The sequence below is a fragment of the Mirounga leonina genome, unplaced genomic scaffold (assembly GCF_011800145.1).
Source record: "Mirounga leonina isolate KUSES-001 unplaced genomic scaffold, KU_Mleo_1.0 Mir_173, whole genome shotgun sequence".
NCBI classification, from domain to species: Eukaryota; Metazoa; Chordata; class Mammalia; order Carnivora; family Phocidae; genus Mirounga; species Mirounga leonina.
Genome location: NW_023270447.1, coordinates 17901105 through 17915590, shown reverse-complemented (window position 1 = coordinate 17915590; position 14486 = coordinate 17901105). Strand labels below are relative to the sequence as shown.

General features: G+C 35.9%; 1 protein-coding gene across 1 annotated transcript in view; it reads left to right on the top strand.

The window, feature by feature from the left end:
• Positions 1-14486, top strand: part of EPHX4 (epoxide hydrolase 4) — a 42746-nt gene that overhangs the window by 18735 nt on the left and 9525 nt on the right. The window contains exons 5-6 of the mRNA XM_035020140.1: positions 145-248; positions 4193-4341. Coding sequence (XP_034876031.1) covers positions 145-248; positions 4193-4341 — 253 coding nt within the window. The remainder of the gene's footprint in view (positions 1-144; positions 249-4192; positions 4342-14486) is intronic.

Here is a 14486-nt window from a genome sequence, read left to right as displayed (position 1 = left end):
ATTGTTCCAAAGAGAAATATACAGAAGACTTACTTGTGGATTCTTTTTTCATCTCAAGGGTGAAATTGCCTTAAAATGAAGTTCTTTCAATAGTAAGTAATTTATACCCCTTGGATAAGGTCTAACATGGCATTTTAATTTCAGAATATATTTTACGACACCCTGCCCAGCTGTTCAAATCCAGCCATTATTACTTCTTCCAAATTCCATGGTTCCCAGAATTCATGTTCTCAATAAATGATTTCAAGGTAAGTCAAATATGGTGATGGGTGTTAACTAGATTTATTTGGTGATCATTTTGCAATGTATACAAATATTGTATCATTATGTTGTATACCTGAAACTAATATAATGTTATATGTCAATTATACCCCAAGAATAAAATTGAAAAACGGGAGCCCAAGAAGACAAAATTAGGAAGTTAAAAATAAAAGATAGGGGCACCTGGGTGGCTCAGTCATTAAGCGTCTGCCTTCGGCTCAGGTCATGATCCCAGGGTCCTGGGATCGAGCTCTGCATCGGGCTCCCTGCTCAGCGGGAAGCTTGCTTCTCCCTCTCCCACTCCCCCTGCTTGTGTTCCCTCTCTCGCTGTGTCTCTCTCTGTCAAATAAATAAAATCTCAAAACAAATAAATAAATAAAAGGTAGACAGATGCACTAAAAAAAGAAAGAAAGAAAATTAAAAAAGAAAGAACTGGTCCTGCTTATGTTATCTGATTTGTTTAAAATAATCATTTATTGATTATTGTGATGTGATGCCCACTGCTAGGCATTTCCTCCTAAGTAAGAAAAAAAAGGTTAAATCAAGCAAATAATGTATTAATATTAATGGAAAACATTAAAGTGCATCCTTCAGAAAGAAAAATAGGCAAATGCTAAAATTTAATAACTTCTAAGACCTCATCTATAGGCTTACTTATTTTTACACTCTCTGTATGATTTAAGTGCCTGGTTATTGTTCAATTTTTTTGTGAGAGTCTGTGCCCCTGTAGGCATACCTCTTTTCAGAGAACATTCCATGGAGAGACAAGGGAATATGAATGCCAGGTGAGAGAGTTTGACATAACAGAAGTGGAGGCCTTTGGGTGTAAACAAAACCCTGAAACAAAGTAAGTGTGCGGGAATTGGTGTACCATATACACGGACAACCAGGAATCATGTGTTGTCTCTGTTTCTTGGAAGTTTTTCGAATGCTTCTTGTATATCTAACGTCGTGTTAGATATTTAGGGAAGCTTTAAAAGAGAATATTATTTTACTTGGAAATACTTCTGTATATATCTCTGACAGATAAGGACATTTTCTTAACAAATATCTCCAATACCATTATCAAACCTAACAGAATGAATACTTCCTACTATCATTTAATATTCAAATTTCCATTCCATTGAATTTCCATTCAAATTTCCTTAACACTTTATTTGTTTGAATCAGGAACCAAACAAGGTCCATACATTGTATTTGATTGTTACAGTTTTTTCAGGCTATAACAGTTCCTTCTTCTTTTTTTTTAACACCATTTTTTTATTGAAGAAATTTCAAATTTGTTCATTTGTCCTGAGGAATGATCCACATCTTGGATTTGGCTAACTACTTCATCATGGTGTTATTTAACTTGTTCTGCTAACCCTTATTTCTCCTACTTCATGGTTGCTATTAATCTAGAGGCTTGGTTCGGTTGATTTTTAATTTGACAAGAATACAGGCAGGTGGGGCTGTGTATTTCCTAATGCATCACATCAGGGAAGCACCTAAGGTCTAGTTCTCACAGTTTTACTAACACTAACACTGACCAGTGGGCTCACGAGTTGTCAGCCTATCTAAATTTCCTAACAACCTTTCACCAGATAATTTTAGCATACCTTGATCATCACTGCCTAGGTCCATTATTTCATTAGGATTTGCAAAATGGTGATTTCCTAATTCTATCATTTTTTTCTGCTTTTATTAACTGGAATTCTTCCTTTTATTAACTAGAATTGTCCACTTCTACTGTTTGGCTATTCTGAAATACAGTTCACACAAGAATGGCAGGATAAATGCTTCGTTCTTTACCTTTATAAACAATTTCCAAAGTAATGACTTGGTGCCCTAGAAATCTCCAATGATAACCAATGAAGTTTTTTTTCCATATTATTATGAGCTCATGAATTTTAAAAATATATTTGACATGTATCAATCAATTATAGTCGTTCTTTTTGATGCTCAGATTGTCTCACATTAGGCAAGTGGAAACTTCTTCAGGTTGGCTCCTGTGTCCTTTTGACATAAATCTTCAGTCAGTAATAGCTTGCTTCCTTAATGTCCTAGGTTCACTTTTTATTTCCTGCTGTAGATCTGGAGTCAGTCATTTATTGAAGGAACTCAGGCTCCTATTAGTAGGAAATTGTACTTAGAAACCACAGTCTGGGTGTCAAGGTGATCATTGTTACTGGGTTTTTATTGCTTCTAGATCTTTCCATTGGATAGATATTGTCCATACATATTTTTAGAGTAAAAAAAATCATGAGTTCTTATTCATATTTCCAAAGCAAAATTAAGACTACAAAGTTTTGCTTAACTTTTATATTTTATAAAAAACATTTATGTGGTTCTAGTCAAAATTCTAATACAAGGTACAGAGAGGTCTCACTTAGGTCTCTGTTTCCTGTTTCTGTGTCTCTATCCCCCTCTCCATAGGGAAACCATTTTGGTTAGTTTTTGTTTCATTTTTTTATTGTTTCTTTTTAAAAATATAAGCATATGTGAATGTATTTGTCTACTCCTCCTTACACAAAAGATAACATACTATAAACACTATTTTCCACCCTTTCTTTTTTTCCCCCACTTAAAAATATGTCCTGGGGATCAGCTACTCCATAGTATGTAATCATCTCCATCTTCTTTTTTTTTTTTAAGATTTTATTTATTTATTTGACAGAGAGAGACACAGTGAGAGAGGGAACACAAGCAGGGGGAGTGGGAGAGGGAGAAGCAGGCTTCCCTGGAGCAGGGAGCCCAGATGCGGGGCTTGATCCCAGGACCCTGGGATCATGACCTGAGCCAAAGGCAGATGCTTAATGACTGAGCCACCCAGGTGTCCCTCATCTCCATCTTCTCTTGGAGTATTCAGAACACATAATACACCATCATGTGGCTACACCATAGTTTATTCAACCAACCCCCAACTGATGGACATTTTTTGTTTCCAGTCTTTTGCTATTACAAATAATGTTTCAATTAATCACCTCCTGTATAAATCATTTCATAGTTTTGCAGGTGTGTTTTGGGGTTGAGGGATCTTCATTTTATTTTATTTTTTAAAGATCGATTTATTTATTTTGGAGAGAGAGAGAGGGTGAGCAGGGGGAGGGGTAGAGGGGGAGGGAGAAAAATCCTTAAGCAGACTCCCCACTGAGCATGGAGCCAGACATGGGGCTCATCCCAGGACCCTGAGATCATGACCTGAGCTGAAATCAAGAGACTGACGCTTTACCGACTGAGCCACCCAGGTGCCCCGAGGGATTTGCATTTTAAACAAGAATCCCAATCATTCTAATGCAGGTGATTTAGGTCTACACTTTGAGAAATGCTGGTATAGAGCAGTGTTTTTCAAATTGTGGGAGGGGGCCCATTAGTGAGTCATGAGATCAGTTTCGTGGCTTGCAATTTGAATTTTTAAAAATAAAGTAGAACAGAAGTGAAATGAAAATATCACTACATACTATAATAAGAGTAAGGGATATTTCTTTAAACATTTGTTTCAGAAACGTTGTAGGAGTATGAACTGGATCATGATAAAAAATGTGTTACTCTGGATTGTGGTCAAAAAAAGTTCAAACAATTGTGGGGGGAGGAGAGTAGATTGGTTGTTAGTAAACAGATCAACTACTGTTAGGATATTAGGGAAGACTTTAGGGTGGTGATAGTATCTGAGCTTAGCCTTGTAGAATGTGAATAGGCACCAAGAAAGACAGGTGGCTTTTCCTAAGGGTGAAGTGTACATGGGGGATTTGAAGGGAAGAATATCAAACATCAATCCAGGAAAGCAAAAATGTGTCTAATGTGTCTGTAAACAATGAGGTCTTCTACCTGGCTAGAGCAGAAAGGGGGAGTTGTTACTGACACTGACCATTATTCCCCTTCAAAAGCCAAAAGTTTAGTTTATGGTTAGGTAACTAAAAAGTTTTAATTATTTTCTTTTCACTTAAATTAGGCTTTGAAACATCTGTTTACCAGTCAAAGCACTGGCATTGGAAGAAAAGGATGTCGATTAACAACAGAAGATCTTGAAGCTTATATTTATGTCTTCTCTCAGCCTGGAGCATTAAGTGGCCCAATTAACCATTACCGAAATATTTTCAGGTCAGTATAATTTCTTTTTAGTTAAATAAAATATTCATTCCCTGAAGAGCCAATATTTTATTTTTTTCCAAGTTTTATTTAAATTCTAGCTAATTAACATACAGTGCAATATTAGTTTCAGGTATAGAATTTAGTGATTCATCACTTACATGCAACACCCAGTGCTCATCACAAGTGCCCTCCTTAATACCCATCACCTGTTTAACCCATTCCCCCACCACCTCCCCTCCAGTAATCCTCAGTTTGTTCTCTATACTTAAGAGTCTGTTTCTTGGTTTACCTTTCTTTCTGCCCCCACCACGTTCATTTGTTTTGTTTCTTAAATCCCACATATGAGTGAAATCATACGGTTTTTTGTCTTTCTCTGACTGACTTATTTCACTTAGCATAATACTCTCTAGCTCCATCCATGTAATTGCAAATGGCAAGATTTCATTATTTTTTATGGCTGAGTAATATTCCAGTGTGTGTGTGTGTGTATACATATGTATGTATATGTATACCATATATTCTTTATCCATTCATGAGCCAGTGGACATTTGGGCTCTTTCCATAATTTGGAAATTGACAACAGGAAACAACAGGTGTTGTAAGGATGCAGAGAAAGGGGAACCCTCTTATACTGTTGGTGGGAATGCAAACTGGTGCAGCCACTTTGGAAAACAGTATGGAGATTCCTCAGAAAGCTAAAAATAGAGCTACCCTATGATCCAGCAATTACACCACTAGGTATTTACCCCAAAGGATACAAAAGTACGAATTCAAAGACATACATGCACCCTAATGTTTATAGCAGCATTCTCAACAATAGCTAATATTTTATTTTTAAGATTAAGTTCACTGTTTATCCAAAGACTCAAATAAAGTGTTCTGATTTTGTAAGTTGCCTAATCTTTTCTTAAGGAAACTTTAAATATGGAAGAGTAGAGAGAATAGTATAATGGATCTCCCATGTAGTTGTCACTTATTTTATCCATAACTCTATCCACTTCTTTACCTTTGTATTATAGTGAATAGATGTATATTTGTAATCATATTTTAAATGATAATTATTCACTCAAGAAGTATTTATTAAGCACTTTCTATGTTCTAGTCTATGTCAACACTCAAGATATAGTAATAAGCAAAACTAGACAAAGGTCCCTGATCTCACTAACCAAGTGGGGAAAACGGACATCAAGCATATAACCACAGCAATGAATATATGGTTATAAATAAAGACATTGAGAGAAAGGGATGAGAACTGAACAAATAATGTTTGAATAGAGAAATAAATAATGAGTTACATATTGACTAGATAAAGCTGGGGATAGAGGGATTGGCATTCCAGAAAAAGGAAACAGCATGTACCAAAGCTGTGTGGGAAGATAGAGAATTGTGGTTTTAAGTAATACACTGAAGGCTAGTATGGCTAGCACACAGAAAAAGACAATGAAATGAGAATGGGTCCAAGAGTAAGCAGTGGCTGGTCATGCAGAGCCACATAGACCATATTAAGTACTTAAGAGCTATGAATGTGAAGCTAGTAAATGAGTGTTTCAAGCAGAAAAGAGAAAAAATCCAATCTGTATTTGGATAAATTCATTCAATGTAAGGAAATTACAGTGGTCCAGGCTAAAGATCATGGTAGCCTGAAATAGTCTGAAGGCAATGGAAATGGGGAGAATGGATAGATTTAAGAGATATTTAAGAGGAAAAGTGACAGGGGTTAGTGATGTGTTGGGGGTGGGGGGGGGCGGGAAGAGGGATGTCAAGGATGGCTCCTGAATTCCTGGCTTGAACAGCTATATGGATAGTCATGCCATTCACTGAGAGAAAACACTAGAAGAGAACTGGTTTTGAGGGGAAAGTCATAAACTTTATTGATCTTAAACTAGTTGAGTTTGAGGTGGTACCTTAAATATTCAAATAGGTAGATAGATACAAGGGTTTAGAATTCAAAGGAGAGAATCCGTGATGAAGATATGTAAAATCTTGGTGTCACTGACAGAGACAAATGAGGCTTTTGTTCAGAAGATATTGTCTAGGGAGAAAGTATAGAATGAAAGACAAGATATGGAGATTTGTCTGTTTGGGTTTGGACTCTAGATAGGAGAAAAAGATTTCTCTTAATAATTAGCAACCCACAGCCTGCCTTGAAAAGGGTTTAGAGACTTGAATTTATGCTACCTCCATAGCACTAGAACTATCAGTGAAAACATTATATTTCAATATCATCCTAGGCTGGTACACTTTCCTGGCAGAAACAAAGACAGAATTTCTCTGGAGGATACATTTCAACTCAGACTTACAATATTCCCACAGATAAAGTCCTCTGAAGATGAGTTCATAATCCAAATTATGAAAAATATGAAGCTACCATTAATGAGTGAGAAAACAACTGCAGCAGAACTCTTAACACATTTCAAATACTAGAACTAACAGATTATAAAGTGTGTTTAAATCATTAAATATATGAAAGAAAAAACTATGAGAAAGAATAAGAAAATATCAAGACAGGCTGGAAAGAGCTGAAAAAGAACAAAAGAACTTCTTGAAAAGAAAAATATTGTTATTGAAATTTAAAATTCCATAAATGAGTTAAATAGCAGATCAGACAAGCTAAAGAGAATTATGTATTGGAAGACAGCTCTGAAAAAATTACCTAGAATCTTGCTTAAAGAATTGAAAATATAAAAGACAGGTTATATTTGACTTAGAGGATGAAATTAGAAATTATATAGATAGATGATAGAATTAGATAGAGACACACACACACATATACATGCCAAGAATTTTTTTCTGGTAAAATAAATTAGAAATAGAATGTATTATTTTCAAACCAGTAGAGCATGACAAGAAAACTAGCAACTCAAAAGAAGGCAGGAAAGGAGAAAAAGGAAGCAAAGTAAATGGAATGCACAAAATAAGATGTCAAAAGCAATTTAAATATGTCAGTAAGCACAATAAATATGAATGTATTATACTTGCCTGTTAAAAAACTAAATATCAGGGGTGCCTGGGTGGCTCAGTTGTTAAGCGTCTGCCTTCAGCTCAGGTCATGATCCCAGGGTCCTGGGATTGAGCCCCACATTGGGCTCCTTACTCAGCGGGGAGCCTGCTTCTCCCTCTGCTACTCTCCCTGCTTGTGTGCGCTCTCCCTCTCTCTCTCTGTCAAATAAATAAATAGTTTAAAAAAACAAAAAACAAAAAAACTAAATATCAGATTGGATTAAGTCACAAAGCATAAGGACACAAAAGGGTTGAAAGTAGGAGGATGGAAAAAAGTTATAGTGGGTGTATTTTATTTTATTTAAAGATTTTATTTTTAGGTAATCTCTACACCCAACAAGGGGCTTGAACTTAAACCCTGAGATCAAGAGTTGCATGCTTCACCAACTGAGCCAGCCAGGCGCCCCTATAGTGGGTGTTATTTTAAATAAAACAAAATCTCTCAAACTCTTTGAATAGGGAATCCAAGGGGAGTTATGAGATTATATGAATTGAGGGGAGAAGAAGCAAACCCATACCTTCTTTTTTGACTAACAACAACAAAATTTACAAAGATAAATGTAAAAATTTTTGGCAAAACAGAGATGTTAATTTAAAAAGTATTTGTAGGTACCCATTTATTAAGCAAGGCAATGATTAGAAAGGCAGACTGACATTGCAGAGGCTACAGGTTTATCTCGTAGGATATAGTAGCAACATTGTCTCAAGTCCATGTTTTGTCATTTGTTTGTTTTTACAAATAATATTTGTAAGGAGAGTTCTAAGAGAAAATAGAATGACATTTTCATACAAGTCTAAATTTTTAACAAGAGATAAAAATAATAGTTTTTAAATGTTCTTGATTTATCCCTTTATCAAAGTTAGCTTTGTGATACAAAGCAAGTAGCTATAAGGAAAGAGGGAAAATATTCTGATCTTTCTGAGGTTCTTTTACTAACAATTGTTCATTAGGAGGACCTGCATTCCCAAGAGTAAGCTCTAGATTCCTACTAATTGGCATGGAGAGAGAAAGAGTGAAAAAAAGCAGGCCTGTGAAGGTCAAAACTTACAATTTTATATAAAGGTGAAAGACAGTTTTAAACTAGATTGCTATAGGTTAAATCTGGCTGGGTCAAGGCCACATCAAACCTTCTAGAAGCTCAACTGACCTCTTCTGATGATTCTTTACATTAGGGTAATTAAGGCCAAGTACATAATTAAAAATGGTTATGCAATATATAATGACTACAAATGAAGTATGGTACATTATACTTAGGCAGGAAAATCACTCTCATTTATCACCCTAAGATTCCTCAGGACCATAGCCTCATTTAAGGACTCTCAAAAATTTGGAGCCAAGGAACTAGAATGAGCTCGGAATTGGATTAACTATAGGATCTAACCTGCAAAAAAGATAAACAAGTCTAAACCTGTAACAAAGCACCAAATAATAAAGCAAAAACTGATACTTACAAGGAAAAATGACAAATTCACAATTACTACTGGAGATTTTAACTCATTTCTCTCAAAAGTTGATCAATCAAGCAGGAAAAAAATTAATAAAGATATGGAAGATTTGAACAACCCAATTAACATCTTTGATCTGATGAACAATTCTAGAATCCTGCATCCAATAATTAGAAAATACACAATATTTTTAAGTACATAGCTATGTTTACAAAGATTGATTATGTACATACAGGACTACATAGCAAATCCTAACCAATACCAAAGGATCAATATCACATAGATGGTGTTCTTTGAACACAATACAGTTAGAAATTAACAATAACAACAAACTTTTAGAAAACTCCATATATTCAGAAATTGTAAAAGCTTTTAAGTTACTCATGGCTATGATCCAGTAATTGCACTACTAGATAGTTACCCAAAGAAATAAAAAATACTGATTCAAAGGGATACATGCATTTTTATAGTAGCAATATCAACAATAGCCAAATTATGGAAACAGCCCCAGTGTCCATTGACTAATGAATGGATAAAGAAGATATGGTATACATATACCATGGAATATTACTCAGCCATAAAAAAGAATGAAATCTTGCCATTTGCAGTAATGTGGATGGAGCTAGAGAGTATTATGCTAAGTAAGTGAAATAAGTCAGAGAAAGACAAATACCATATGATTTCACTCATATGTAGAATTTAAGAAACAAAACAAATGAGAAGAGGGGAAAAAAGAGAGGGAGAGACAAACCAAGAAACAGACTCTTAACTATAGAGAACAAACTGATGGTTACCAGATGGGAGGTGGGTGGGGAGATGGGTTAAATAGGTGATGGGGATTAAGGAGTGCATTTGTCGTGATGAGCACCAGGTGTTGTATGGAAGTGTTGAATCACTATATTGTACACCTGAAACTAGTATTACACTTTATGTTAACTAACTGGATTTTAAATAAAAACTTTAAAAAAATTACTCCTGGATGCCTGGGTGGCTCAGTCGGTTAAGCATCCAACTCTTGATTACAGCTCAGGTCTTGAACTCAGGGTCATCAGTTCAAGCCCCACACTGGGCTCGATGCTGGGCATGGAGCCTACATAAGAAAAAAATGTTTTTAAAAAAATTACTCATGGATCAAAAAAAATCATAATGGAAATTCGTAAAAACTTAGAAAAAATAATAATATCAAAACATGTGGAATACAGTTAAAACCATACTTAGGAAGGAATATATTCATAGTTTTCCATGCTTATATTAGAAAAGAAGATAGAAGATTAGTGAGCTAAGAGTTCAATTTGAGAAGGTAGGAAAAGGACAACATGTAAACAAAAATAAACTGGAAGGAAAATAATTTAAATTAGATAAAAAGCAGAAATTAATGCAATCTGGGCACTTGGGTGGCTCAGTTGGTTAAGCGACTGCCTTCGGCTCAGGTCATGATCCTGGAGTCCCTGGATCGAGTCCCGCATCGGGCTCCCTGCTCGGAGGGGAGTCTGCTTCCCTCTGACCCTCCTGACCCTCCCCCCTCTCATGCTCTCTCTCTCTCAGTCTCTCTCTCAAATAAATAAATAAAATCTTAAAAAAAAAAAAAGAAATTAATGCAATCTAAAGCAAAGACACAATAGAGAGAATCAAAAAAAACCAAAGGCAGATTCTTTGAAGATTATTAATATAGACAAAATTTTGCCAAGATTGGTTTAAAACATGAATAAACAATATTAAGCAGAAAATAGATATAAGTATAAATATCACAGAGACTAAAATATAAAATTTAGGTTAACAAATTGGAGAACTTTGACAAAATGGGCAGTTTTTTTTTTTTTTAAGATTTTATTTATTTTTTTGACAGAGAGAGACATAGTGAGAGCAGGAACACAAGCAGGGGGAGTGGGAGAGGGAGAAGCAGGCTTCCTGCAGAGCAGGGAGCCCGATGTGGGACTCGATCCCAGGACCCTGGGATCATGACCTGAGCCGAAGGCAGACGCTTAACGACTGAGCCACCCAGGCACTCCAAAATGGGCAGTTTTTAAGAAAAATCTAGCAACCAAAACTGACTCATGAAGAATTAGAAAACCTGAATAGACCTAACCATTAACGAAATTGAATTATTAATTTAAAGCACATCCACAAAAACACAATACACATCCACAGATGGTACTAACAATTGTTCAGTTACTAGGTGGTTTTACAGGTAAATTCTAACACAGAAATCCCACTTTTTAATAGACACTTTTAGACATTATAAAAAGAAGGCATATGCTTCCGCTCATTTTGTGAAGCTGGTATAACTTTCACACCAAAACAAGTTAAGGATTGTATAAAATAGGAAAATTATAGGTCAACTACATTATAAGCATAGATCCGTAAATGTAAAATGAAATATTTTTGAAGTGAATCCAGCATGCATTAAAAATTAAACCAAAGTTGGCATTAAAATTCATTACTTTAATTCACCACAGTAATAGATTAAAAGGAAAAATATAATCATCTAAATAAATTAAGGGGCGCCTGGGTGGCTCAGTTGGTTAAGCCTCTGCCTTCAGCTCAGGTCATGATCCCAGGGTCCTGGGATCGAGTCCCACATCGGGCTCCCTGCTCAGTGGGGAGCCTGCCGCTCCCCCTCCCTCTGCCCCTCCCCCCTGCTCGTGCACACGCTCTCTCTCTGTCTCTCTCTCAAATATATTAAAAATCTTTTTAAAAATAAACTAAGAAGAAGCATTTAATCATATTCAACTCCTATTCATGCGACAGCTCTTAGTAATCTAGAAATAGAGGATGTGAAAATAGACCTCAGATAGATTGAGCCTGAATCTCTGAAGGGGTAGTATGGGAAACTGACCTTTGCTTTACTTAATTGTCCAAGAAAAAAATGAGGTATTGAAGGTGTTTTGCACTGATGCTTTGCACCTGGACAGCTGGCAGGCACATAAAAAGATATTCCAGGAATCAAGACCAAGAGGATAAAAAACCTACATCAAAAGCAGAAAATATTTTGTGGTACTGTCCAATAGCTGTGTCACCATGGGAAACTTTGGAAGATCTGGGAAGTCCTTCCTGTATCTGAGAGAATAATACATTATCTTCTGCTTTATAAAACCATCTTTGTAGGTTTCTTTTCCCTTTGCCATTAAACTTGATATTCTCTGTGTCTGTTCATGTCTTTATTTTAAGATTTTATTTATTTATTTGACAGAGAGAGAGAGAGTGAGCACAGGCAGGGGGAACGGCAGGTGGAGGGTGAGGGAGAAGCAGTCTCCCTGCTGAGCAGGGAGCCAGACGTGGGGCTCGATCCCAGGACCCTGGGATTGGGACCTGAGCCAAAGGCTGACACTTAACAACTGAGCCACCCAGGCGCCCCTGTTAGTGTCTTTATATTAATCACAGTATTCCATTATGACAACAATGCTGAAGGGAACTTCTGTCTACCAGAAACATATAGCAAACATCAGACTTTATAATGAAACACAAAAAACATTTTCTACAAAAATAAAGCCAAAAGATAAACTTGGTGACTTTAACTGCCTCTAATCACCACTGAATTGCAGGTCTTAGCCATATAAGAAAAAAACCTGAAAAAGTGTAAGTATTAGGAAAGGAAGAAAAAGCCATGATAATACATAGATAATGTCATTATTATCTAGAAAAAGAATCTACAGAGAAGTTATTCAAACAAAAATAGTTCAGCAAAGTTGATATACGTAAGTGCAATATTACAAAAATTATGATCTTATAAATGAACAGTTAGAAAACATTTTAAAAATAGATACTCTACAATAGCAACAAAAAATATTATGTATATAGGAATGACTCTAACAAAAGATCACCTTTATGGATTGTCAAAATTTATTGGAAGTAGTAAAGAATACAAGCTCAGGGCAGTAGCTATTTACTAATCAGTAGAGAAATATTTTAATATTTTAATAATCCATACAGGCTTGCTGTTGTAAACTAGTGAAAATTAGCCTGGTTTATCATGTTCATGATTGGAAAACTTCAATATCATAAGGTTCTTGATTTCTCACAAATTGATCTATAAATGTAATTTAATTTCAATCAAAACCATAAGAAAATTCAATGAAACTTGAAAAACTGATTTTGAAATTTGTATGAAAGAGCATAAGGCTGAGGATGGTCAAGATAGTTTTAAAGAAAAGGATAGATGGGTGTCTAACCCTATCCAATATTAAGGTTTGTAATGAGACTCTAAAATCAATAAAATATGGTGTTGACTCTGGGATAGACAAGTTGATTAATGGAACATAAAAGAAAACCCAAAAATGGAATTGCACATATGGGAACTTGTTATGACAGAGAACATTTTAAACCAGTGGTAAAAAGATTCAATACAGGGGCACCTGGGTGGCTCAGTCGTTAAGCATCTGCCTTCAGTTTAGGTCATAATCCTGGGGTCCTGGGATTGAGCCCCGCATCAGGCTCCCTGCTTGGCGGGAAGCCTGCTTCTCCCTCTCCCACTCCCCCTGCTTGTGTTCCTGCCCTTGCTATCTCTCTCTCTCTGTCAAATAAATAAATAAAATCTTTTTTAAAAAAAGATTCAATACATGTTGCTGGAACAATTGGATATCCATATAGAATAAAATAAAATTAGATTCCTATGTCTTACTAAACAAGAAGTAAACCTTAGGGAAATAAAAAAACCTAAATATGATAAGCAAAACTTTCAAATGTTTGAAAAATAAGAAAAAACTTTCATGATCCCAGGTAGGAAAGATTTCTTAAATAAGATACAAAGAGTTGAAATTATGAAGGAGACTGATAAATTTGACTACATTAAAATTAAAAATATATCAAAAGATACCATAAAATGATGAGGCAACCTTAGATGGGAAAAAGTTATTTGCAATACAGAATCAATCATGAACTAATAATATCTAGAGTTTATAAAGAATGCCTCCAAATTAATAAAAAGGTAGCCCAACCAAAAAATGGGTAAAGGATATAAAAAGGCGGGGCGCCTGTGTGGCTCAGTTGTTAAGCGTCTGCCTTTGGCTCAGGTCATGATCCCAGGGTCTTGGGATCAAGCCCGGCATCAGGCTCCCTGCTCCATGGGAAGCCTGCTTCTCCCTCTCCCACTCCCCCTGCTTGTGTTCCCTCTCTCACTGTCTCTCTGTCAAATAAATAAATAAAAACCTTTAAAAAAAAAAAAGGATATAAAAAGGCAATTCACAGAAGAGGAATTTAATGGTCAATAACATGAAAGATGCCCAACCTTACTAGTAGTCAGATATAGAACATAGATTTTACTGCTTGTAATAGAGACCTAAAATAACAGTAGCATAGAGAAAGAAATGTATTTCTCTCATAAGTGAAAGTCTAGGTTGGTGTGTTGGCTGCGCTCCATGAAATCATCAAGACTGTTAGATCACTCTTTGGTCAGAGACCTAGGCATTTTATGTCTTGTTATTCTGCCATCCCTGGGGTGTTGTCCTTGTTCTTGTGGTCCAAGATGGTTTACCACTATATCTACATTTCAGTCAGTGGGAAGACAAGAAGGGAGGGCATACTGGACACAACTTAGAAGTTGCACACATTGTTTCTTATAAACCACATATCCTCCCCTTGCTGCAAGAACTCTGGCAAGTGTAGTCAGTCTTGATTCTGGGTGGCCCTTGGTCCAACTGTAAATTGGATTTTCTATCACTATGGTGGAAAGGAAGAAGTTTTACGGAGCAGTCTACCACATCAGGTAAATG